Here is a 25,855-nt window from a genome sequence, read left to right on the forward strand (position 1 = left end):
AATCCCAAATACAGGGTACACTATTGTGGAGACTGGTGTCCCTCAGCTTCCAAAGTATGCCAAGAAGATGGAATATCGCTCGGACCTTAGCGTGATGGCAACACCAGCTTTTCCAGGATCAAGCATGCTTGTCGTCTGCACAGTTCAGCTGGTGTGAGATGCTAGGTCGGCGAGATTTGCCTCGCACCAGCTACTCTGCGGCCTACTGGCCGGCGTTGACGACGTCTCATTGGGAATTCCCGGTTTGGCTTAGCCGACACGAACCAAGCGGCCCCCGCTTGCCCAGGCCCTTCTGACGTAGCACCCGATCTCTGCTGATCTCCATCCCAGCTCGGCCTCGCAGCTTGCTGGGTCGGCGCCAAGACCACGCACACCTGAACAACTCTCTTCATCTCTTCCTGTTCAAGTTGCTACTCACCTCCACCACCCCCCTTTTTTTCTTTTATCACTCACCCTCCAAATGGTCCGCAGATCCAACTTCTGTGTTCCAGCCACCGTATTCTTTGGGTAGCGGTCCTCGTTCTCTTCTCGTCCTTCCCGCCTCTTATCTCCCCGCCGCTCCACAACTCGGATTCCCAACGAAGCTGGTGCAGCTTCGGTGCCGCATCCGCCGCTGACACACCGAGCTCCTGGCCTGTGTCCGGCGGCCACCTTGTTGCGGACCTATCGCTCTTACCAGCAGAAATACGACTTACCACCTGTTGATCTCGCTGCAATTGAGCCAATTGAGGGACGGAAGCAAAGCCGTAGACGCAACACTAGGCGTTGGGCACAATGGCTACCGATCGGGCCGCCAACGAGCTCAAGCAGCAAGGTGCGCTCGAGGCATCGCGTGACCCGGAGAGCAATGTCACCGCCGAAGATGCAGAGCGGAAGATTGTCGAGGACAGCAGACAAGCCGGCGTAACCGCATTCACATTCGACCCTAATGCCAGCCCGGAAGAGAAGAGGGCTCAGACCAGAGCCGTACGTCACCGTGTCTCCTTGCCATTTTTTTTTGTCTCCACATTACAGGCGCTGATCGTACTTAGGCAATACCCGAGGGCTTCCACCGTCGACCGAAAGGAGTGGCTATCGTGACCGATATCGACGATGGTGCGAAGGCCGATGTCGACCTTCCGACGCCCTCCAAAGCCGGCGCACTCGAGGTTCGCAAGGGTGAGGACGGAAAGCCCCTCGAGAATGGCGAGGCCGACGCCGATGGCGACGGCGCCGACGATTTTACCAGAACTGGTTGGGCCCCTAGATTCGGATGGCCTACCGAGTCGGCGCATGAGGGAGAAAGCATGCTGGACCATACAACATTTGTCGAGTCGCAGCTGCCCGAGCAGTTTTTTGGCGGTAAGCTTATTGTCACTTGTGGAGGGCCATGGCTGGATACTGACATTGTTCGCTGCGCAGACTGGTACCACAACGCCGCTGTTATTGCCTTCGCCTGCCTTGCATCGTGGTTGGTAGCCGTTCTCGGCGGCGGTCTGGCTTGGGTCTTCATCATTATGGCCATCTGCTCGACCTACTACCGGACTTCGCTTCGCCGTGTGCGCCGAAATTTCCGGGATGATATTACGCGCGAAATGGCTTTGAAGAAGCTAGAGACCGACAATGAGTCTGTCGAGTGGATCAACTCCTTCCTGGTCAAGTTTTGGCCCATCTATCAACCTGTTCTCGCCCAAACCGTCGTCAATTCTGTCGACCAAGTCCTGAGTTCCTCCACGCCGTCTTTCTTGGATAGTTTGAAGCTGAAGACGTTTACCCTCGGTTCCAAGCCACCGAGGATGGAGCACGTCAAGACCTACCCCAAGGCCGAAGACGACATTGTCATCATGGACTGGATGTTTAGCTTCACACCAAACGACACAGCCGATATGACGGCTCGCCAGCTTAAGAACAAAATCAACCCCAAGGTAGTCCTGGAGATCCGGGTCGGCAAGGCCATGGTGAGCAAGGGTCTGGACGTGATCGTAGAGGACATGGCCTTCACCGGCCTGATGCGCCTCAAGATCAAGTTGCAGATCCCCTTCCCGCACGTCGAGAAGATTGAGATGTCCTTCCTCGAGAGGCCCACGATCGACTATGTCTGCAAACCGCTCGGAGGCGAAACGTTTGGATTCGACATCAACTTCGTTCCCGGTCTTGAAAGCTTCATCATGGAACAGATCCATGGTACCCTTGGCCCCATGATGTACGCTCCAAACGTCTTCCCGATCGAGGTTGCCAAGATGCTAGCTGGCACCCCCGTCGACCAGGCCATCGGAGTTGTCGCCATCACGCTGCATGGCGCGCAAGGCCTGAAGAACAGCGACAAGTTCTCAGGCACGCCCGACCCGTACGCCGTCGTGTCCCTGAACAGGCGCCAGCCCCTCGCGCAGACCAAGGTGATCAAGGAGAATGCCAACCCACGCTGGAACGAAACTCACTACATCATCATCACCTCCTTCAACGACTCCCTCGACGTTGACATTTACGACTACAACGATATCCGAAAGGATAAGAAACTCGGTTCCGCGTCTTTCGCCTTGGAGAATGTCGAGGAGGTTTACGAGCATGAAAACGAGAGACTGGAGCTCAATCACGATGGCAAGGCGAGAGGTGTGCTGCTTACTGATATCCGCTTCTTCCCCGTCTTGGAGCCGCAGAAGCTCGAAGATGGCACCGTGGAACCCCCTCCCGAATCCAACCAAGGTATCCTGCGGTTTACCGTTGAGCAAGCCAAGGAGCTTGACGGCAGCAAGAGCATGGTCGGCCTCCTCAACCCCTATGCGATGCTTCTTCTGAACGGCAAGGAGGTCCATAAGACCAAGACGCTCAAGCGGACCAACAATCCCATCTGGGACAATGGTTCCAAGGAGATTTTGATCACGGATAGAAAGAGCGCCAAGCTTGGAGTAGCTATCAAGGATGACCGCGACATCGCCGGGGATCAGGTTATGGGCACCTACCAGATCAAGCTTGAAGACATGCTTGAGTTGATGGCCAAGGGACAGGAATGGTACAACCTTGCCGGCGCCAAAACTGGTCGTGTGAAGATGATGGCTCAATGGAGGCCAGTGGCCATCTCAGGCATTGCTGCTGGCACCGGGGGATATGTGACTCCTATCGGAGTAATGCGTCTTCACCTCAAGTACGCCAGACAACTACGCAATTTGGAGGCCTTGGGCAAATCCGATCCGTATGTGCGTGTCGTCCTGTCGGGCATTGAGAGGGCCCGCACTGTCACCTTCAAGAACAACCTCAACCCCGACTGGGACGAGGTTCTCTACGTTCCGGTTCACTCCCCGAGGGAACGCCTTCAACTGGAGGTTATGGATGCGGAGAACATGGGCAAGGACCGCAGCCTTGGTCTCACCGAGATATCCTCCGGCGATTACACGGTCCAGGACGACAACGGCGAGTGGCTAGTCCACGATAAGAAGGAACTGCGGGAGGATGGCCTTAGGCTTCACGGCAAAGGTACCGCCAAGGGCGTGCTCACTTATACTGTGGCCTTTTACCCGACTCTGAATGTCGCCGACCCCGAGGACGAGGAGGAAAAGGAAAAAGGGGAGATCGAGAAAGCAAAAGAGGCCGGCAGTGATAAGGATAATGCTTCCTCGGCCAGGCAGTCCCTGGATGTGCCGCGTTCCTCGGATGCCGGCAAGTTCTCGGCCAGCTTTGAGAAGGAGCCTAGCACACCACTCACCCCAACCACGCCTAATTCTGCCGTATCTCGTAGGTCACGGGATGAGAGGGAACCGCCCAAGGTCTATCTTACTCCCCAAGAGCTCCTCGGATATGAATCCGGCCTGGTCATCTTCAAGCTCATGGAGGCCGATCTGCCTAAGAGCCAGACTCGCATCGAGGTTTTCGTCGACGATATGGCGTTCCCGTCGTACGTTTCTTCGACAGCAAAGTCACGGACGCACAAGTTTGACGAGATTGGTGACTGCTTCATCCGCGAGCTAGAATTCTCAAAGTTGACCATCAAGGTGTCGGAGAGGACGGATAAACAAGAAGGCAGCAAGCACGACGTCCTGGCCCGTCTGACGGGTAACACGCTCGATACCCTCAAGCAATGCCTGGTACGTGGACATCATGTGTAACTTGACTCCCCTTCTCAGATGTAAGCTAACTCGACAGCAGAACAACCCAACGACGCTCAAGATGAAGGACGAGGATGGCGACGTGTACTCGATCAAGGTCAGCCTTAAGTATGTACCGGTCAAGATGAAACTCGACCCGAGCGAGAGCATCAACAACATGGGCAACCTGCGAGTCGACGTCCTAGATGCCCAGGACCTCCCGTCCGCCGACTCGAACGGCAAGAGTGACCCGTACGCCAAGTTTGAGTTCAACGGCCAGGAAGTGTTCAAGACCAAGGTGCAGAAGAAGACGCTGAATCCCACGTGGAATGAGTCTTTCAATATCCCGGTCCCTTCCAGGACCGGTGCCAAGTTCAGCGCCTCGCTGTGGGACTGGGATTTTGCGGATAAACCTGATTTCCTTGGCGGTACCGACATAAACCTGGAACAGCTCGAGCCCTTCAGAGGCCAGGAATTCAAGTATGCCCTCAATGGCAAGTCCGGCGTACTCCGCCTCCGCCTGCTCTTCACGCCGGACTATGTTACCAGGACAAGACAAGGGACGTCGACCTTTGCGGGGACGTTCTCTGTGCCAAACAAGATCATGACTGGCGTTGCCGGTGCGCCGCTCAAAGTGGGCCAAGGCGTTGGCAAGGGCGCCTCGTTCCTCAGGCGTGGATTCCGCAGCAAGAAGGATGACGACAGTGACTCATCTAGCTCGATCGACGTCCCAGTTATCACCACCAATGGGCCCGAGCCGACGCCAGGGACGGGTTTAACGCGACCAATGGGCCTCGATGACTCTCCGCCGAGCAACAGGACCGCCGGTCCGGCCAATGGAGGACTCTCGCTCCATCACACCCGGACTCGGAGCGTGGGGGCCTCATCAATTCATAGCGCTATCCTCCCCGGAGCGTCCTCAGGCACTGCATCGTTCACCATCGTCTCGGCATCCGGTTTCCCTTCGTCTGCGGATGTTTACGTCACAATCACCCAGGTGAAAGACGGTAAATCGAAACAGGTCGGCAAGACCAAGCATCGCAAGCAGTCGAGCGGGCCGGTGAAGTTTGACGAGACGTTCAGGATCCAGTGCACACCTGACGCGCAGTTCAAGTTGGAAGCCAAGGAGCACCATACCTTTGGCAGCGACGATCTTCTCGGCGAGACACTGTACTTTGTAGACGACTCGAACACCGGTCAGGAGAAGCAGCTCCCTGTTGGCAACGGCACGGTAGTCATCAAGAGCTCCTTTGTTGCGGCGGAGGATCGCCTCGCCTCAGATAGTCCTAAGTCAACAAGGCGGAGCTTTTTGGGCAAACGAGACCTCAAGCTCCCCAGTCGGGATGGAACACCGTCTTGATATCTCGGCTGACCTCGCATCTTTGCGATTGGGCTTGATGTTGACGATGCCATTTCCACGTAAGCCGGGGGATTATTTTCATGGGGATTGTGAGGGTGGGCGGAAGGGCGGGGATGAAGAAGAAAAGAGAACTTGGTCGGCGGTGACTAGACTTGTTATCGATCTTTACCCTATGATATTTGCTGCTCTGTCCAGCTATGATACCTATCTACCACTAGCGAGGACTTACCTCTAGTATGACTTTTTTTTTTTTTTTTTATTTTCCCAAGCAACCGGGGGGGGGGGAGGGTCACTACAAAATACCATGATTAGAGGGCAGATTGGCTTGAGATAGTTTAGTTTTGGTTATCCGCAGTGACGGGGGTACTTGTTTTGGTGGCGGCGGTTTGAGTGCATATATTTCTGCCTGATGTTGTTGGTTTAATCGATGACTATGATGAGATTTCCCAAATACTAGCTGTTTGTTGTCCTGTTGGCTGCAGATGATGTGGTTTGGCACTACCGCTGCTGACGCTTCTAACGACTAACCAGGGATGCCGGGTGAAGACGCGTTCCACCCAAATCCTTCACCGGCATGGCCCGCTGAATCCAGCTGAGCTACGTTCTGAACACCAGCAGCAATGGTTTTTTGAGTTTTCCTTTCTTGAACCGCCCCTTTACTGGCATCCACTGATACGCTACTTGACGGATGAATAGGGCGCCATCTCACCGCCCTTCCCAAACTTAATGACTGGAAAGGTCATGGAGGACCATGAGAGAGCCGTCGCAGCCGTCGCATCACAGACGAGACAATTCTACGAGACAAAAACACCATTCAGAGTCTACCATGGGTCCACTAACAGCACCCGCCGGTCTCAGCGTCGGCAAGACAACACGGTCGACACCAGCAGCCTCAATCGCGTGCTCGAAGTGGACACGCAGAGGAAGACGGCCTTGGTAGAGCCCAACGTGCCTATGGATGCACTGGTTGAAGCCAGCCTGAACCATGGCCTGGTCCCCTTGGTCGTGATGGAGTTTCCCGGCATCACGGTGGGCGGCGGCTTCTCGGGAACGTCTGGCGAGAGCAGCTCATTCCGCTATGGCCCCTTCGATGCCACCGTCAACTGGATCGAGATTGTGTTACCCACCGGCGAGATTGCGAGGGCGTCCAAAACGGAGAAATCAGACCTTTTCTGGGGGGCTGCCTCGGCGTTCGGTACCCTAGGCGTAGTCACTCTTCTGGAACTTCAGCTCCGGGATGCGAAGAAATACGTCGAGCTAACATACCGGCATATCAAAGACTTCTCCGAGGCCACCGCGGTGCTGCAGGCCGAAACCTCTAGCGAAACGGCGAATGACTACGTGGACGGCATCACCTTCGCCCTGGACTCAACCCTCGTCTGCACCGGGCGCCTGGTCGACGACCTCCCCTCGGGCGTCACCCCACAAGGCTTCCTGCGCGCCCATGACCCCTGGTTCTACGTCCACGCCCAACGCATCGAGAAACGTCTCCAAAAAAAGCCCGGAACAGTCACGGATCACATCCCGCTAGTCGACTATCTTTTCCGCTACGACCGCGGCGGCTTCTGGACGGCGCGCTACGCATTCCGCTACTTTGTGACGCCCTTTAACCGCATCACGCGCTTCCTCCTCAACCCCCTCATGCACACGCGCGTCATGTACCGCGCCCTGCACCAGAGCGGGCTCTCGGACTTCTACGTGGTCCAGGACGTGGGGGTGCCGTATCCCAGGGCGGCGGAGTTCACGCGCTGGCTGGACGGCCATCTGCGGGTGTATCCGCTGTGGCTCTGCCCGCTGCGGCTGAGACGGGAGACGCCCGGCGCCGGGCACGGGCTGCACTCCGAGTTTGCGGACCCGGACGCCACGCCCGAGACGATGCTCAACTTTGGCGTGTGGGGCCCCGTGTCCTTCAACAGGAGGGAGTGCGTCAGGCAGAATAAGGAGCTGGAGGGCAAGGTGCACGAGCTGGGGGGCAAGAAGTGGCTGTATGCGCACGCGTACTACACCGAGGACGAGTTCTGGGCGCACTATGATCGGGGTTCGTACGATCGGCTGAGGGAGAAATATGGGGCGGGGTATCTACCTAGCGTCTATGACAAGGTGAAAGTGGATGTGGACGCTGAGGAGGCGGCGGTGAGGGCGTCGTGGGGGGCGTGGTTGATGGCCATGGTTTGGATGATTTGGCCGCTGAGGGGGTTGTATGGGGTGTATAAGGCAGTGTTGGGAGGGGATTATTTGTTACAAAAGAGAAGGAGGAGGGAGGAAGATTTAGCTTTGAAAAATCGATAGGAAATTATCTAGATTTGGAACATTAGGTATGTATACTAGTTTCTGTCGGTTCAGTGAGGCAAAGCCCAAAAAAAAAAAAAAAAAAAAAAAAAATCCGTTTTCTTTTCCCCTTTTTTTCCCTCCCGAAAAATAGCCCAGAAGTTGCCGTGCCGTCTGCCGGCTGTGATCACTGAATGTATGCCGGGGATACAGGAGGCCTTAGCTGCTGTGATTGGACAATTGATTGGCAGCACGCCTAAGTGTGGTGGAGCATAGCGCTGTACCTGCAATCACTTTCCCCGCAAGGCGTTTGTGGCGGACGAAGCGAAGGACGAATTTCGGCGTCGAGTGCGTCAGGTAATCCCGACTCCTCGTGCAACACCGAATTCGACGCGTGATCTATTCCACAGACGTAAAGAAACGGTGCAGACGGCCCGTGACGGGCTGAGCGCCTCTCCACCGAACCCAGGGCAAGAGCAACACCCCCTTCGACCCAACCATCGATCGTCGACGGCGACAAAACGCTGCGGCAGCCACCATGGACCAAGCCGACATTCCCGCGCTCCTCGCGCGCCTCGCTTCGGACGAGGACGCCGCCCGCAAAATGGCCGTCTTCAAGCTGCAGTCGTCAATCAATGACCCGGCCTTCGCGGATGTTTTCATCTCATCGGGCGGCCTCGGCATCCTCCGTCGACTGATCATGACGACGGGCGGCAACACACTGGCATACTCGCTCCAGAGCCTCACCCGCCTCCTTGAGGTCGACATGGGCTGGGACATCTTCGAGGGTCCCCAGGCCGGAGACTTGGTTGAACGGATTGTCGAGTTGATCGTGACCAACCCGCTCGTCAACATCCTCCGGGGCGCCATGTCGATTCTAGTCGCGCTCGTGTCCCACTCGCAGTCGTCGACCCTGCCTCCTTCTTCCGCCCCGCCGAGCAACCCCCATACCCCGACGCGCGGCGCCGGTGCGACCATCCGTACCCCGGGAACCTTTGGCTTCCGTGCCCTCAAGCCCGCCGTGGCTGTCTACCCGCAGTTCTTCGAGCTGGTCATACAACAGCTGCAGAGCGCCGACCACGCGCTGTGCGCCAACGCGCTGATGCTGATCAACGCGCTGATTCGGGATGCCGTGTCCAGCGACGGCGGCAGCGGGGCCGCTTCCGCCAGCGGGACGCTGCCCGGCAAGGGGTCCGGCAACGGCGAGGAATGGAGCAAGTTCATCAAGCGGCTGCAGGACTTGGGGTTGATACGTGCCGTGTACAATCTGCTGCAGAGCTCGGCGCTGCAGGACCTGGCGCACCCGCTGTTGGAGTTCCAATCGTTGACAAAGGTGCTCCTGAGGAAGTGGAGGGAGGTGAGGGTCGATTTGGAGAGGCCCGAGCATAGGAGGGCCCTGAAGGGTCTGCATCTCGCTAGTGCTCCTGACAGGAGGCATATTAATGGTGTGCCCGGAGTGGCGGCTGCTGTAGCCGCTGCCGCTGGGGAGGATGGGGACGGCGCGAAGAAGGGGAGCAGGAGGCATAACCCCGAGAAGTGGCGGCGGTTAGGGTTCGAGACCGAATCGCCCGCAATGGAATTCGAGACGGCTGGGTTCCTGGGCATGATGGACTTGACCGACTACGTGAGGAAGAATGAGGATGGGTTCCAGAAGCTGCTGCTGGAGCAGTCGACCAGACCACTGAGCGAACGTTGTCCCGTGGCAAGGGCGAGTCTGGCTGTCACTATGATTCTCTACGACCACTTCGAGGTGGACAAATCGGACCTGGAGGATATCAGGGGCTACCTGGCTTTGAGCGACGTCAAGGCTCACGACAAGTTGTTCCGGCCTCTGCTCCTCCAGTGGTCACGGCTACACACCGCCGGTCTGCATGCGTTCTTTCGCATGTGGAAGGCGACTGGCGCGCAGCGGGACGACTTCGACAAGGTTGCTGAACTGGTGCGCGTTCTTGTCGAGCAGGTAGTTGGCCAGGCCGGCAGGACCAAGGACGTTCTTGAGGTCGAGGATGACCTGCAAGAGTATGACGCCCCGCGGTTGAGGGAATTGCAGCTGGAACTGCTGGAGCTGTCGTTTGAAGACCAGTGGGGTCCCCATCTATTCCAAGTGCGCGAGGAACTCAAGCACGAGGCGCTCCAGTTTGTCAAGGAGCAGCGTATCCGCTGCCTGCTGCAAGGCAGTTGGTTCTCCAAGCCGATGCCGCGCACCAACAATAGCAACACGCAAGGCAACTACCAGAAGCGGCGGCTGTACCAACCGTGGCGATTCGCCAAGTTATCGCACAACCGACGGTACCTTCACTACGCCGATTTCCCAGACAGACTTCCTTACGACCCGGGGCTGGACGCTCTGATAGAAAAAGTTGACCTCGGTACCATCAGCTCGGTAGTGTCCAACGTATCAGCGCCCAGCGAGGCGGGAGCGCCAGCAGAGACGGAAGCCGACAGCAACGCGACCTCGAGCACGACCACATTACGTCACAACGGCGCGGCAATACCCAACAAGCCGACCACGAAAATCACGATATACAGCTTCGCCGACGACATGGCCACCACCGGCAAACCCGACAGCGCCACTCCCACCGAGGCATCAACAACGCCAGTGGCGGGAGGGGAAGGAGGGGGAGGAGGGGACCCGAAAGAGCAGCCCGTCCTGACGCTCTTCCCGCTCAACCACAGCCTGGCGTCCGAGTGGCTCGACGGCCTGCTCATGCTGCTCAACCAGGCGCCTATCACGGCCGAGACCAACAAGCTTGTTACGCTGGTCAGCGAGTATGGGCTCAAGATCAGGCTGTTGAATGTCAGGTTGGAACAGATGTATGCTGGGCCGGCGCATGGCGCGGGAGTGGTGCCCAGCCGGGAGGGGTTGGATGAGGATTATTTTTATGAGATCTAAGGCCCGGCGCTTAATTTTTTTTTCTCTTTTCTTCCCATTTCTTTTGTAATTCGTTTTAAAGCGGTGCGAGGTTGTTTTTCTCAGTACCTTTGGCGAGCTGCTTCAGCTGTTCTCTTGTGTTGGTGGCATATACCCCTATACCCCATATCCAATTCTCATCCTCCCACCCCTTCATGCACAGTTCGCTTTTGTTTCTTTCCTGTATTGATCACTTACTCTTATCTTTGTAAACTTCTCAGACTTCTGATGGATTTTGGAAAAATTATGGAATTATGTGATACATCGAAGCAAGTTTGTCTCGTCATTGTGCGCTCGACATCTTGTACGTAGATTGTTGGATTGTGTAACGGTTCCCGATGTCTTCTTCCCAACGGCTGGGTGCCTTGCTCGTGGAAGTGCGCCTCGAGTAAACAAGCCACCCCCACGCCTCTCCCGCAGTCTGAGGAGGGTGGCTGAGATTCCATGACCAACCATCCGATCTCGACCTTCAAGGCCAACCGTGAAGGGTTCTTGCACGGCGCAATTTCAGTATCATTGCTGTGGCTCTGGAATGGGACGTGGAGAAATGACAGACTGCCAGATACCTAATGGGTTTTGTCCTCTTGAGCGACCTCGAATCAAATGGTTGAAGGAGCGAGGTGCCAAGGTGATGATGCACCGCAGTTGTGCGGCCAATCGCGGGGGTTCCCGTTTCCAGCCCCAGGGTTGGGCGTACTTCCTGTCGGCGGAGTGAGCCTGACGAAAACCATGGCGTTCATGTCTTCGCCAGCCTCGTCAGTTCAGCTCTTCCCCGCACACATCTTCTCTACCTTGCTCCCTTAGTACTTTACTTCAAATTCGCCCGGATTCACACTGCTTAGTATTATACTCATTTCGTTGAAAATCTAAAAGCCACGATCATCCCACCTTCGCCTTGACCCTCCCAAGCTTAAGAGTCGATCAAAAGAATCGCAATGCTCGAAATCCCAAGTGTCCCGCAGGTGCGTCAGGAACGCACTCAGGGCAGATTCCAAAATGGCGAGTGGTATTGTACGTATTCGGCCTTCCGCTAAGCATCTATTCTCTCGCGCTCCTGACACAATTCCTCGGAATGCGTCCCAGGCGACTGCGACCCACCTTGCAAAAGTGTTCTTCTCCAGGTGCAGAAAGACAACGAGAACAAGGGCAAATGGTTCCGCAAGTGCGCGAAGCCGCATGGACGGCAATGCACATTCTGGATGTGGGAGCACGTAGCCGAGGCGCTGGAGAAGAAGGCGCGCGAGAAGGAGGCGCAGAAGAGTAATGCGGCCAGTACGGAGGCTCACAGCAGCACCTACCCGCTGTACTCCAGGCTTGCGTCGACCGTGGAGAGCGAGCCTCTGCTCTCCCCCGACGTGGGCATGACGCCGGTGCCGAGACAGCGCATCTTCCGTGGCATCCCACGCATGGCAGGAGCAGGAACCCGGGGCGGCGGCTTGGGCGGCGGATGGGATTCCGAGGAAGATAGCGACGTTACGGAGCAGGGTGCTAGCGGGTTTGGAATGGGACGGCTGCAGTCGGCCTTTTTTCAGAACCCGGCTCCAGCGACCCCTACCCCCAACAGAAACCGGCCGGCACCAGGGAATGTAGGAGCAGGGGCGAGCTTTGGCAACCTTAGCGGCGTGACGGTAGTGCTAGACGATTCCGAACAGGACGAGGTTATGGAGGTGCCAGGCCGCACCCAGCGTCCCGCCCAAGCTCAGCGGGCCGAGGCCCCTGTCACCCCAACCCGGGCCGCGCGTATAGGCGCCGACGGGCTGCCGACACCTCAGCCATCGCGCAACACGCTGCTCATTGCCTCAGAGTCGCGGTCCAAGAAGCGCAAGGTTGCTCCCGGCATGTCAATCCCTTCGCCGAGGACGCCGACCCGGACCCGGAATGCTCTTGGGGTATGGGAGGAGTCAGCAGTCGACAATTCCCAAGACGATCAGGAGCGTGACTGGCACCTTCTCGCCGAGGAAGTGAGAGTGATTAGGGAAGATTTGAGACTAGTGCGGGAGAGAAGGAGAATGGACAGGGAGAAAATACAAGGGCTCAAGCAGGAGCTGAGGATGCAGAGTATGAAGATGGCCGAGCTCGAGGCCCTGGTCATCAGTCTCCAGACGAGCAAGTCGACCGGCGGCCACCAAACCCCATTTCAAGATGCCGCCGATGGCTGATAGCGTGCACTGTATCGGAGGGGGGCCATGGGAGTGATTTCATGGCGTGGAAGGAACGGCAAGGCGTTTACTTGTTCGAATACCCTTTCTTTGCGGTCCTCTGTCCTCTGTTCTCTGTTCTTTTTCTTTTCTTCTTCTTTTTCACCCTGGATGCCGTTTTTCCTCGGTAACCTTGGGCGGGGACACCTGTAGGTTTGGTAGAGTCTCGGAGCCGGGGGAGAATGTTTCGGATTGACGGGCAGCGGCATGGGCCCGACGTAGCTGCGCGTCAAGGTAGTACCTTTCCAACTAAGAGCTTACGAATGTCGATTTGAGTTCCGGATCATGGTGACGACGACACTGCCCCCGGCGATTGAGAGCAGAAAGAGTTGCTGAAGCTAATGCGGTGAGGCGGACAGCGAAACGGAGAAAGGCCCAAGTCGTGGGCTGTCGTAACGAGACGAGACGGCCAAGAATGGCCGGTGAGGATGAGAGAGAGAGAGGGATAGATGGAAGCAAGAGCAACGCACAGACACAATCTAACCGCCATTTAAACTCGGGACTGATTTGGCAGAGCAAGTCGCGTCGAGGGCGATCGCGCGGCGTGCAAAAGCTTGTAAAGCGTGCGAGGTGCGCGTGGAGCAGAAGCTTTTTTGAATTTTGGGCCGGCTTGGCATTGTGTTTGCTGGTTGCGCCCCGGCTGAGCCCTGGTCGCCCTGGTCGCTCTCTGGTCTCTCAGGTTCCCTCTGGCCTCTGTGTTGACTTGGTTTCCTGATTCGGACGGCCGATCGCGCTTCCGGCGTGCATGATTGGTCAGAGCTAGACGCGGGCAGCTGTGGAACCGGCACACGACGTGGGTCTCGAGATGATTGTGGGCGGCACCATCGCGGTTCCCTACATAACCGATTCCCCTCTCGACGCTCTCCACGGCCGTTCCCTGCCTCGCGTCGCGCCCCGTTCCCTCCTCTCACGGATGCACATGGCGTAGCAGGCAGTCAATTCGCTCGCCACATCCAGTCGTTTTCCTTTGGGTCCTCTCATCCGCTACAGCACTGCTGGAAGCTGTCAACGACGCCGTGGAAGAGGCATGCGCTGTTGACGCGGACCCGCCTCAATCAATCCGCCGACCATGGAGCCCCAAGAACAGTCTCCCTCGCCATCGCCGTCCACCCCTCCTGTCCCATCACCCAGCACCGCCTGCGACGAGCAGCCGAGCTCCCCTCGGAGCAGCAGTGCACCCCCCGGAGCCTCGCAGCAGTCGCCAGGATTCGGCTCAGGCCTCCCAACGCCGGCTGCAGACGGGGAGCGCCACCCAAAGGGCAAGAGGAAACGGACCGCGTGAGTGCCCCGCGCGCCTCGCGTAACCTAATTACCCTCAATTGGCTTCCTTCACTGACCCCCCATCGCCCTCCTACAGAGCGAAAGACAAGGCGATCCTCGAAGCGGCCTACAATGCGAACCCAAAACCCGACAAGGCGGCGCGTCTCGAAATCGTTAAACGCGTCTCTCTCAATGAGAAAGAGGTGCAGGTCAGTCAAGGGCCGGCGAGACGCGTCTGCGAAAGAGGGACGAATTGGCACTGACATCATGCCCAGATCTGGTTCCAGAACAGGCGCCAAAATGATCGGCGAAAATCGCGTCCCCTATCGCCCCAGGAGATTGCAGCTCTGAGATACGGCGGCATGCAGATCCTCTCGTCTGACCCGGTGCTCTACAACAGCTCGTTCAGCTCCGAAATCAGCAATCTCTCACCAGGCCAAAACATGCCGCTACCCGAGCACCGCGCCGCCTCGCCTCTTCATTCGGACCCTGCCGCTTCTTCTAGCGACGAGCCCGAGAGAGTACAAGAGGTGCAAGAGGTGCAAGAGGTGCAAGAGGTGCAAGAGGTGCAAGAGGTGCAAGAGGTGCAAGAGGTGCAAGAGGTGCAAGAGGTGCAAGAGGTGCAAGAGGTGCAAGAGGTGCAAGAGGTGCAAGAGGTGCAAGAGGTGCCGCAGGTACCACTGGTACCACACGAATCCAATGCGTGGGAGGAGAGGGAAAGAGTTGACGGCCGGGAATCTGCCACACCGGCGCCGAACGACGGAACAGGCGGGGAGGCCCGCCACCTACTTTCGTGGTCCTTTTCCGGCTCGGTCGGCTATCTGTCCAATCGGTGGAACATCGCGAGTTCGCTTTCCACACCATCACACCCTGCGCGCGACGACTCCCCCAGGTATGTGTCTTCTAGTAGAGCGAATTTCTTTCTCGGCTAAGATAGTTCATAGATTCGGTCCCTTCTCGTCCTCTTGCCCTTCCTCTATCGTCTCTACTTCGATCTTGCCGCCCCCCGGCTCTCAAACCTCGCGGTTTCGCCTGTCCACGTCGTTGGACGGCAAGGCTGAGGTCGTTCCCTCAATACCCTCACCGCCGCGCCCTATCGCTGCACCTCCAACCCCGGGCGCCTTGCAGTCTCTGGGTTCCATACGCCGACCGATCTTGCAGCGCCGGCACAGTGCATCACCCTCCATCACTTTGCCCCCCATCTCAATGCTTACCAACCCTCTGTCTACGAGCAATGCGCCGCTGCCTCCCCGCCTCACGCGTGGCCGGTCGCGGGATGTTCACGCATGGGAATTCTGCTGCAACGCAGAGAACCGCGAGGATGCCCTAACAGTGCAAGCCAAGCATGAGAGCAGCGGCTCGGCCGTCGCAGCTATCAGCTTACTGAGGTCAACGAGCTTGTCGGGCGGCAGCCCCCTGCAGCAGAGCAGTAGTGCAAAACGCAATGCCTCCATGACCAGGGCGCCACCTCGCGTAGGTATGACTAAGAAGCCCAAGCTAGGACGGGCAACGAGCAGCGTAGCGAGAATGGAGAGCACCCTGGGCCTCAGCCAGAAGCACCATAATCAGAGGGATCACGGCGCACCTCCTGACAAGCGCAAAGCCAGCACGCTGGTGTCCTTGTCGGGTAACGACTCGGACAAAGAAAACTGGAGCCCAGACGAGGACGGAAATCCAAGGGCTGCTTCGCTGCACCGTGCAACCCCCACCAACAGCGGCGCCTCAGGCCGGCGGCCACTTCCGTCCGGCCCGTCGAGGTTAGACAAGAAACACCCCCGCCGGACAGTAGGGCACGCGCTACAAGAGGCCCGCAGTCCGGCCTTCCTTTCCGGTCGTGCCAACACGGCGCCCGCACGCGGTTTCCAGTCCCGACGGGGCAAGCGTGCCGAGTCGCCGCTCGAGATCTATGAAGACTCGGAAAACAACAGCCCAGCCTCTCGGCCGGCGCTCGATGACGAGGTGGAGCGCTTCATGCGCGGCGAGGTCAGTCCGAGCAAGAAGGGTGATGTGGATGCCGTGGCGGGGTTGCTCTCGCTCAGCCAGGGCAATTGGCGGTAATAGTCAATTTCCCAACCCCCTTGCGCCGTTACCATTGACGTCGGTCAAGATTTCCAATTTTTTTTTTTTTTTTTTTATCCTCTTATTTCTTTTGTTATGTTGGTGGTATGACATTGCAGATACACAGCCGCCCATCTCGTATATACCTCCTTCTCCAGATCCGCTCAGAGGACCACCGGTTCTTTGACGGCTATTTTGGGGGTGCGCTTGTATAAGTTGAGCGCGAGACGTTTGTTTCGCGTCACAGGAAATATCACCGAGGATAACGAAGGGAAAGGGATATACAACTATAATCGGAAATGGGGGGAGGGCGGGTTCTTATGTTTTTCCTCCCTCCCCCCCCCCATTGGCCGGTCAGATATCTCCCTATCTAAGGCGGATGGGGCCTCTAGGAACGTTTGGATGGGCGGACGGCTGGGATATGTTCGAGTAGTTTGACGGCGAATAGCGGCTGGGGAAATGGATAGGTGGGTCGGGCTATCTGTAGGTGTTTTTGTGTAGGTGGCTACTATACCTCAGTTACCACTAGGAATTCAAGCGGTGTTCTAGGGGAGATTGACGGTCTAGTGCCAGAATGTGAAGTTGGATCACGCATCTGCCCTGAAACGTGTTATGTCCGTTGCCTAGTGGTCCCCGTCCAACCCAAGACTGGAATTGGAACAGAACAGCAGGGGTTCAAAGCCAGACATTAAAAGATGGATCGGATCGGGCCCGGCCTAATGTGATCGAAACGGGATCAGTAAACTGCGGGGTAGCCGCAAAACGAGACCCAACGAGTTGTCTTTTCTCTCTATCCGTGAGATGACATTGCATGACATCAAAGACCCATCATCCTGATCAAACCATCCGCTAACGAGAGTATCAATGTTAAAGAGTCGGGCCGTCATCCCGAAAGGAACTCCCACAACGCCCATTTAAAAAATTTCCCGCGTGTCCCGTTCCCACGTTTATAGTGTCGTGCGACAATGACGATGCCACACCAGGTTTCGGTACCTTCGAGGCTGATACTCTAATCCAAAACAAAGACAGGAATCTACATCCCCAACAGGCTCATCTGCCTCCTCAAGGGGCTCGCAGCGCTGCTGCTCTCCTCGCTGACATAGCACGCCGAGTCGGTGTCAATGTCCCACCCTTCGTCCTCGTCCTCCTTGCCGTCGTACTCGCTACTCGCCGACGACGACCCGTTCCCCGTGGCGTCAAACGCCTTTTGCGTCGCGGCACGCACGTTCCACCGCAGCGTGCGGGACACGCTGTCGAACCACTCCGTGTCGGTGCGGACGACCGTGGGGAAGGGGTACTGCGACGCCGTGATGGTGACGTGGTCGCCCTGCTTGAGCTCGATGCGGCCCTTGCCGTCAAAGGCGCAGTAGGCCGTGGCCCGGCTGTTGCGCGGGACCGAGACGCGCAGGAGCATCGTGTCGGAGAGCACCATGGGGCGGAAGGACAACGTGTGCGGGCAGATGGGCGTGAGCAGGATGGCGGGGATGTCGGGGTGGACGAGAGAACCGCCGGCTGAGAGCGAGTAGGCTGTGGATCCTGAACATTGGCTGTCAGTAATTGACGGGAAGAAATAGCCGGACAAAAGAGAGCATGGGTGGGACTTTACCAGTCGGGGTTGAAAAGATGCAGCCGTCGGCCTGGACCACAGTCAACAGCTCGTTGTCGCCGTACAGCTCCAGGTTGGAAACATAAGGCGACGGCCCGCGGTCAATGACGAGCTCGTTCAGGACCTCGAACTGCTCGCCCTCCTCCATCTCATGACCCATGGGTCCGTCCCGGTACACGGTGCAGGTAAAGCGCATGCGGAGGTTCACGCGCATACCATCGTCGCCCATGACGCGGTTTAGGTGATCCTTGTACCGCTCAAACTCGAAGCTGGTCAGGAAGCCGAGGCTGCCCAAGCTGAAAGACAATACCGGGGGCACAATGCGCTGAAAGAGCCATGATGTGAACAGGACGGTGCCGTCGCCTCCGAGGGTAAGTACTAGGTCGAACTTTTCTGGCTGACTCCAGCACAGATCGGGTGTCCAGTACTTGAGCATGTCGTGGAATCGGGGGTTCTCGTCGACGATACCCCGCGCGTCGAATCTTTTCGAGTGGCGTAGCTTGGCGTCCACGTAAACGTTGACGCCGAGGTCGGAGCCATAGCGCGGGGTCTTGAGCAGCCAAAGGGCCAGTTCGCGCGTGAACAGGACTAGCTGGTTGTCGCGGGCCTTGGTCACAATCATGACATTTCTGACGGCGCGCTTGATCGGCCGGCGCTGGAGCTGCTTGGACACCTCTCGGACGCCCGTGGCCGTCTGCACCAGGCGCGAGTGCGACATCCACTCGTCATTCTTGATCTCCTCGAGCACCTTGTCAATATCGACAGCGTCATCGAAGCGGGTGTGGTAGAAGCACGGCGATTGCAGCGACGGGAACGCAACGGTGGGCGTCATGGCGGCAGTGGGACGGGAGTTCTGGGCCTGCGCAAGCCCGTTCAGGGCGTCGCAGAGCTGCTGGGACGAAGCCGACGAGGGTCGGTTGCCGGCGCTCTTTGGAGCGCTGTGTGCGGACAGCATGCCGTTGAGCGACAGGGCCTGGGGCTTGTTGTTGCGTGCCACCGAAGCCAATGCTTTCATAATAGTTTGTCGGGGGACCGACTCGATAGAGAGCGCGTTCTTGCGGTGGCCGTGGGGGTAACCGTGGGAGTGGCCGCCCCGCTGCAAGAATTCCGAGTCCGGGACCACCGAGGTGCCTGCTACAGGGAGAGTGGGCTCAGGTTCGGGGCAAAAGTCATCATTTCGGGCTGTTGTCGATATCGGCGTTGCCGGTGTTACGTCAGGGCTCGACGCGGGAGCCGCGGAGATCAAGGTCGAGTCCTCGTTGCTCGGGTGCGGCGACATCAGTCCGAAAGTGCCATTGCAGCTCTGGGCAGTGTCGGAGTTTGCGGGTGAGGGCTTAATAACTCCATCGGGGATGTAGGTCTGTCGCGGCGGTGGGAGTGCGAGGTCAGCGGGGTGACTAAGGCTTGGGTGAATTGACGAGATTGGGCCGGTCATGGTTGCTTGGGGCGGCCGGGGGGGTGCTATTTTGGGGCCTGCTCCGAGTCCTTCCCTGGCCAACGCTGGTAGCCCGCTGCCCACACTAATAACTGTAGCGAGCCTGCACCTGTCACGGGCTTAAGCACCCGCTGTTTGGCGAATCAAGGAAGCCCGGCGGCAAGAGAACCTTCTGGGCGAAGCGGGCTGCAGCGTCGGACCTCGCGGACCTGCAATGTGCCCTGCGGCCACCTGCGTAACACACGGAGTGCTGCAAGGGGATGCAGAGATGCAAGCAGCGACCCGGTGCGCTGTCTCGTCGACGTCACCGACAAAAAAGACCCCGAGTAAATGTGTGTGTGATTGTGCACGTCAGGCTTTTTCCCCTGATTTTTTTTTTTTTTCGACAAGTCTTCGTTTTGCCGCGACAACCGCGGGTATCAAAATCCAGACCTGGAAGCTGCGACGTGCAGCACTTGGCCTGTTGGAGGCAGAGTGTCAGCAGGCCTGCCTCGACGGATGTATCTGGAACACGCCCGGCAGAGCGGACCAACCCCCCTCACGGGATTCATCTCGGGCGCACCTGGCGTTCCACAGCCATAATAGGGAGTGACGCGCGAAAAATGCTCACCTTGGTTTGGGTCCTGCAAATCCCCCGGATTCGGCAGTCGGATCACTCTTGTCTCGGAGTACCTAAGTGGTAATTGAGGGCCGGCAGGCTCGGGGCTTGATTGCCGAGCGGGAAGGGCTTTTTGTTGGAGTTGGAGTGGAGAGTCGGATTGTCGGAGTGGCGGGTCAGTGGGTCAACGAGGACAAGGCCCGCTGTTGGTAGTGTACTGTGGTCCGGGATGCAGATTCACCTCCACGTGGATTGGTGATGAGGAGTGATATCTCGACAAGCGGCTGGAAGACTACCTCATGCGCGTGCTCGGTCTAGTCTAGATATACCGCGGCCCGGTAAGGGGGGGATGCCGGATCCAGAATGCCGAGAGGTGACCGTCCGCTGGAGCAGAAAATCGCTGGTGATGCGCGCGGTCGGCTCAAAGCCACATGCACCGTTCGTCAAAGTGATGTGGGCGGCAATTGGATGATAGAGGGACGAGGTGAAGTTTTGGCGCTGTCTAGACCGAGTCTAATGAAAAATAATCTGGGAACGAATCGAAGCTGGAGCGGGCAACAAAGGTATTAAGTATATACTAGAAGAAGAGAAGATGTGGAATCAAAGCGTAAGGCAAACTACCAGAGCTCTGCTCAACAGCTGCTTCCAAGGCCGGGAAAGGGAATACGATGAATGGAATGAAGGGAAGTCGTCGGGTCATCAAGATGAGGACTGAGGGGCCAGGAAACTCGGCGACAAACAATCTGGCGGTTTAATATCTGGCCGCCTCGCTGAGCAGCAAGCCCATGCACCCTGCGCCAAAGTTCAGGGGACGGCGAGCTTGGGGTAGCTTCGGGGTCGCGCGGTTGACGATCGTTCGGGAGCTAAGCTGCAGGGTACATTCAGGAGGTAGTACAGTTCAGTACTGTTACTACGTATACCTGGTTAGCCTCAAGTCGAAGCACGTTGTGGGGACCAACCATGCAGGACGTCAGAGATCCTCAGCGGGCCTCCACGCCATGCCCATGGAAAGACGTACTCGCTTGCGTGCCGCTACCCGCGCATTACATGTCAGGAACAGACGGGCGGCAGACGTGACGCGCTGCTTCGTGTGCTTCGTGTGCTTCGTGTGCTTCGAGTGCTTCGATCCCTTTGCCGCTGTGGCGGGACTCGATAGGACAGTAGAACTTCAAGTCGTTACTAGCGTTGTGTGGCATATACTGCTTCGCCGTCGTAATCCATTTTGCATCCCAATGTTCTTACTTGCACATCAACATAGGAAAGGGATATGGAGCAGCGGCGCAAGTTTGGGGTTGGTCAACAAGGCTGAGTGACCGAACTCTTCCTCACTGAGCAGCCGCCGAAGCCTGTGTGGGCCCAGGGGACCTGACCACAGAAATTCGGACATGCGAGTCTCACCATGCCCCGATGATGCTAGGGTCTGGAGGCGAGCAGCCCCGGGTAGTACCCGTTGGTGCGGCATCGCGGGGTGCGGCACGGCGGATTGCCAATGCTGGCGAATCTGCGGCTCGGCCCAACCCCACCGGGGGATCTTACTGCAACAGGGCGCTGGAAGCACATCCAAGCAGCCGCATGAGGACGCAGCATCTCTGCTGCGATCCTGCCATCCCGCAAATGTTTGGAAACTTTGACGACGAATGGGACGACACCTCGCCGACCCAGCATTGGTTGGCCCCGCAGTGTTGATGCACCCATCGAAGACGCTCGCGCAGATCCAGCAGGGGAAGCCAGCCGCTTTTGCCGATGGAAGCTCAAGTGTATACCTTCGATACGTCGAGAGCCACGAGAAGCATGAGTCGAGAAGAGGCGAGGAACGTTTCGGCCGTATCCACTTTCCCCCACCCGCAAGGCGACGCCGCCATTGCTCCGGAACAGCCGCCCCTCTCCCCCCCTTTTCAAATCCACCCATACTAGAACAACTGGGCCTCACCAGTACGCGCCCGGTTTCGACGTCCCATCTTCGAATGCCTGCAATATTCAGCCTTAAGGTCGCCGCCCTTTTCATTTAGGGCGGCGTAAGAGCCCTTGAGCCCTTGTATGTTGTGTAGCGAGCAAAGCTGAGATGAAACAGGGCCTCGGCCTGCTAACGGGGCAATCCCAAACACGACCCCGTGCGGGCGGGCCCACTAACGTTTGAGACGGCGACACTTGCTTCCATCACAGCAAACACAAGGAGTCCGTCAAGGGGAAAGGTGGAAAGTCGCAAACGCGCCCCGACGAGGCTGTTTTTTTTTCTGTTGGTGAAAAGTGTCAAGCCTCCAGTGCCGTGGCCCGCGGGCCCGTGGTCAACTGCCGAAAGCTGATTTGCGGCCCTGTAGCCGCGCAGCATTTCAGGCTGTCCCAGGGGAGCGATGCATCCATGCTCACCAAGACTTGGCTCCCTTGGTCCAGGCACAGGCCACTGCAAGAATCATAGTTGTGTTGATATCCCGGCGGCCGCGTTGCGAGCGGCTCGTCAAACGGGTTCCGCGTTGGAGCAATTCACAAACTTCTCCTCTCAGGCACTAACACCGAGCTGCGCCCGAAGCTCGGCTTCTGATCCCCACGAGACGAGACAGCCACTTCACTTCCAGTGGAGATCTGCGGCCACTTTGGATTCCACGGTCGACCGAACGAAATGACGCATATCCCGGCCGTCGGCATCCTCGTCCTCCAGTGTCATCTCATCACCCTCTCTTATCGGCGCCGAACCACAGCAGATTCTCTTGGCTGTTTCGTAAACATTGTCCCATTCCTTGACCGTAAAGTCACCCTCGCTCTCCGCGAGAAGCAACTCGTCTTGAGACGTAAAAGCCAACACATGAACCGACTGGGCTGTTTCGATTTCTCTTGGAGAAGGATCCACTACTGTCTTTATGACGCCGTCCTGACGCACTATCGCTACAGCAGTCGCCGTGGCTGTCGCCCTCATCGGCACGGCTGCAGAAAGGAGTGCCAGGACGGCGGTTTGAACCAGGGCTGGCATGATGGCAAAGTTCTGCCACGGTGATTAGCACGCTCGCTCAATGCACCCAGACGATGTGACCTCACCAGGCTAGCCTGAACGAGTTTTGTGTTCACATAGTCGTTCTCCGGCGAGTCCTCGACTTGGAGGACGATCTGAATAAGGGATCGTGGGAAGTTTTTGACGAGAATGATCTGGGAGAGCGATGACTGCAAAACTGATTCTAGGTGCCGCTCTCGGGTTCCTATATAGTCGGGCATCAGCGAGTGCGTGTCCCGTATGCCGGGTGACGCCGAAGCCCTCACCTCCTACCCCTGCCGCGGGTCGTACGATGACATCGACATGTGCCTCATATGCGTGCTCGTCCCGCCGTTGGGCTTCGATGGGCCCGTTTACCGAGGCGGTTACTGTGTATCCGGCATGCGAATACTTGGCGGACCCGTCCGCCCGCGGGAGAACTCCGAGCGCGGCTTCTGGTGCCGCAGTTGCTGTCATTTCGATGGTTAATCTGAAGACTGGATGTGGGTATGATATCCTGCCTGGCAAAGTTTTTTGATGCTGGCTGGGTTTGCAGTGATTGAATGTACGGGCCGATCTGCAGTGGGTGCCCCGCATTTTAGCGTCTGCCAGGCAAACAAAGCAGCCGGTTTGCAGGGATGTTGCACTCCCCGAGGGGCAAGACATCAGTCGATCTTGTGCCTTCGTTCCTCAACCTCAAACCATTAACCCTAAGGTATCTGCTGAGGAATCAGCTATTAGGAGCCAGCCGAGGAAAATCGGGCGATCCAGCTTCTGCAAGGAGGATAAGATACAAAGCAGTTTTGTGCTATGGCGTCAACACCAACCACAGTTCCTGAAGGGGCAGTCAAAGACCCCACGCCCGCCCAAACACCGTCACCCGGGCCAAGCCGGGGGATACCGAATCTCAAGGACCGCATCCCCAAACTCGAGCCCCGGCGGAGGAAGCCCGAACCGGCGAACCCAACCCCGGTCCCAGAGACACCGGCAGCCCCCCCACGACCGGACCTGGCAACCCTCACCTTCACGGTCCCCACCCGTCGAATCCTCTCGCCCAAAGACCACCAACTCTTCCTCGCCTCGCCCACCTACAACCTCATCCTCTCCTTCATCTTCGGGCTCTCAGAATCCGTCCTCGACAAGCCCATCTCCTCGGTCAAAGACACCGACCTCAGCCCCACCGTCAAGGCCATCCTTTCCATCCTCTCCGAAATCGAATCCTTGTGCCGGGACTCGCCCCCCTCGGACCAGGGCGGCTCCCGCTTCGGCAACAAGACCTTCCGCGTCTTCCTGGACAAGGTCAAGGCCCGCTCCCCGCAATGGCACACCACCACCCTCTTTCAGGGCGGCAACTTCAGCCCGCCGGCAGCCGCGGGGGCCGAGCCCGAGCTCTCGGCCTACCTCACCCAGTCCTTCGGCAACCGCACGCGCATCGACTACGGCTCGGGCCACGAGCTCAACTTCATGATGTGGCTCCTCTGCCTGCACCGGCTGGGCCTGCTGGGGCGGGCCGACTTCCCCGCGGTGGCGCTGCGCATCTTCACGCGCTACCTGGCGCTGATGCGGCGGGTGCAGCTGACGTACTACCTCGAGCCGGCGGGCTCGCACGGCGTGTGGGGGCTCGACGACTACCAGTTCCTGCCGTTCCTGTTCGGCGCCAGCCAGCTGCTGCACCACGCCTTCATCACGCCCCGCGCCATCCACCAGGAGCTCACCCTCGAGGAGTTCGGCGACGACTTCATGTACCTGGGCCAGGTCCGCTTCGTCAACAGCACCAAGACGGTCCGGGGCCTGCGGTGGCACAGCCCGATGCTGGATGACATCAGCAGCGCGAGGAACTGGGCCAAGATCGAGGGCGGGATGAGGAGGATGTTTGTGTCCGAGGTGCTGGGGAAGTTGCCCGTGATGCAGCATTTCTTGTTTGGGTCGTTGATCCCGGCCGCGGATGGCATGAGCGAGCCCCCCGAGAGCGGGCGGAAAGACGACGAGGACGAGGACGAGGGTGGAGAGGTGGAGGTCTTTGATGACAAGGACGGGGTGAGGCATGTGCATCAAGCCAGCGGATGGGGGGATTGTTGTGGGATCAAGGTGCCGAGTAGTCTTGCGGCAGCCGAGGAGATGCGGAAGAGAGGAGCCGGAGAGAGTCTGCGCAGGATACCGTTTGACTGAAATCCCTTGCTCTGACAGACGTAAAGATGGGCTCAGGGAATGGCGATGCAGTTAGCGCTGCTAGCTGGGTCAGGCGAGCGCGTACACGAAGGTGCCCGGCGACAATACAATGCCGAGTGACCATGATTGATGGTTAGAAAAGCTGTCATAGTTAGCGGGCCCTATAAATATAGGAATATGACTACACTAAGCGCTGGTCTTTTCCAAAAAAAAAAAAAAAAAAAAAAAAAAAAAAAAAAAAACATAAAGCACAGTGTTACTAACGATACTCTCACGCCCTCTCCAGCTCGATTCTTGGTGTTTGTGGCGCACGCTCTTGTTCCAACTCGATGCCTAGAGGTAGCTATCGTACAGATCCCCACGGTCAACCAATCCGGTAACCAATTCTGATATACCAACTACTAGATGCCCCAGTACGATCCCCTCCAGTACCCATATTTGTTGCTTCAAGCGCACACACACACACCCCTACACCTCTCACCTCTATCCTTGTTCCCACCAGCTCCCATCCTCCATTACCCCCAACGGCCACCTCCCATTCCTGTCGGATGCCGTGCTACTCGGACAGACAGTCGTAGACGACAGCGTGGTGGCGTTCTCAAGGGAAGTGCTATCGTGCACGTACGTCGTTTTTATTGGCCATGATGAAAATTTGGACAGGGCAGGGTTCGGGAAACTGTCGTGATGTCGGGTGTATTCATGGGAGAGGACGGGAGGGGCCGGATTGGCGGAGGTGATGGTGGGTTCGCCCGGGCAGGGTTCCGAAAAGGAATAGGAGGGAGTATGTGCGGGTGCATGTGCGAGGAGGGTGACGGTGAGCGTCGAGGGTGATGGTGTGGTTGGTATTGATGCGGAGATGGTGACGGTGGTTGTTTGTGTGAGGGTTGTTGTTATCACGCTGGGGGTGTAAGTCGGGTGGATGTGCGCTATGGGTGTAGAGAGGAGGAAGGGGTGATTTTCCGACGTTCTCGT

The 25,855-nt window shown here is 57.7% G+C and overlaps 8 protein-coding genes across 8 annotated transcripts; 6 read left to right on the forward strand and 2 right to left on the reverse strand.

The window, feature by feature from the left end:
- Positions 1 to 774: 774 nt before the first annotated feature.
- TCB2 (Tricalbin-2) lies at positions 775 to 5,418 on the forward strand (the record flags this gene model as incomplete). The annotated part of the gene is made up of 4 exons (XM_071055721.1): positions 775 to 966; positions 1,032 to 1,341; positions 1,402 to 4,058; positions 4,120 to 5,418. 4 exons carry the CDS (start codon positions 775 to 777, stop codon positions 5,416 to 5,418), a joined length of 4,458 nt encoding a protein of 1,485 aa, XP_070911822.1.
- A 741-nt stretch (positions 5,419 to 6,159) lies between these two features.
- MFIFM68171_00300 (Delta 24-sterol reductase) lies at positions 6,160 to 7,707 on the forward strand (the record flags this gene model as incomplete). The annotated part of the gene is made up of 1 exon (XM_071055722.1): positions 6,160 to 7,707. One exon carries the CDS (start codon positions 6,160 to 6,162, stop codon positions 7,705 to 7,707), a length of 1,548 nt encoding a protein of 515 aa, XP_070911823.1.
- A 517-nt stretch (positions 7,708 to 8,224) lies between these two features.
- MFIFM68171_00301 (ELMO/CED-12 family-domain-containing protein) lies at positions 8,225 to 10,579 on the forward strand (the record flags this gene model as incomplete). Its single annotated transcript, XM_071055723.1, has 1 exon — positions 8,225 to 10,579. The coding sequence occupies one exon, from the start codon at positions 8,225 to 8,227 to the stop codon at positions 10,577 to 10,579; it is 2,355 nt and encodes a 784-aa protein (XP_070911824.1).
- Positions 10,580 to 11,532: 953 nt separating this feature from the next.
- Positions 11,533 to 12,756, forward strand: MFIFM68171_00302 (DNA topoisomerase 3-alpha; the record flags this gene model as incomplete). Its single annotated transcript, XM_071055724.1, has 2 exons — positions 11,533 to 11,608; positions 11,681 to 12,756. 2 exons carry the CDS (start codon positions 11,533 to 11,535, stop codon positions 12,754 to 12,756), a joined length of 1,152 nt encoding a protein of 383 aa, XP_070911825.1.
- Positions 12,757 to 13,864: 1,108 nt separating this feature from the next.
- MFIFM68171_00303 (Homeobox domain-containing protein) lies at positions 13,865 to 16,113 on the forward strand (the record flags this gene model as incomplete). Its single annotated transcript, XM_071055725.1, has 4 exons — positions 13,865 to 14,073; positions 14,153 to 14,264; positions 14,331 to 14,947; positions 15,000 to 16,113. The coding sequence occupies 4 exons, from the start codon at positions 13,865 to 13,867 to the stop codon at positions 16,111 to 16,113; spliced, it is 2,052 nt and encodes a 683-aa protein (XP_070911826.1).
- A 1,033-nt stretch (positions 16,114 to 17,146) lies between these two features.
- UTR1 (NAD(+) kinase) lies at positions 17,147 to 19,154 on the reverse strand (the record flags this gene model as incomplete). Its single annotated transcript, XM_071055726.1, has 2 exons — positions 17,147 to 17,649; positions 17,720 to 19,154. The coding sequence occupies 2 exons, from the start codon at positions 19,152 to 19,154 to the stop codon at positions 17,147 to 17,149; spliced, it is 1,938 nt and encodes a 645-aa protein (XP_070911827.1).
- Positions 19,155 to 22,315: 3,161 nt separating this feature from the next.
- Positions 22,316 to 23,191, reverse strand: RRP46 (exosome non-catalytic core subunit rrp46; the record flags this gene model as incomplete). The annotated part of the gene is made up of 3 exons (XM_071055727.1): positions 22,316 to 22,729; positions 22,783 to 22,940; positions 23,002 to 23,191. The coding sequence occupies 3 exons, from the start codon at positions 23,189 to 23,191 to the stop codon at positions 22,316 to 22,318; spliced, it is 762 nt and encodes a 253-aa protein (XP_070911828.1).
- A 333-nt stretch (positions 23,192 to 23,524) lies between these two features.
- RRD2 (Serine/threonine-protein phosphatase 2A activator 2) lies at positions 23,525 to 24,883 on the forward strand (the record flags this gene model as incomplete). The annotated part of the gene is made up of 1 exon (XM_071055728.1): positions 23,525 to 24,883. One exon carries the CDS (start codon positions 23,525 to 23,527, stop codon positions 24,881 to 24,883), a length of 1,359 nt encoding a protein of 452 aa, XP_070911829.1.
- Between the last annotated feature and the right edge of the window lie 972 nt (positions 24,884 to 25,855).

This window comes from Madurella fahalii (assembly GCF_045866475.1).
Source record: "Madurella fahalii IFM 68171 DNA, scaffold_1, whole genome shotgun sequence".
Classification (NCBI taxonomy): Eukaryota; Fungi; Ascomycota; class Sordariomycetes; order Sordariales; genus Madurella; species Madurella fahalii.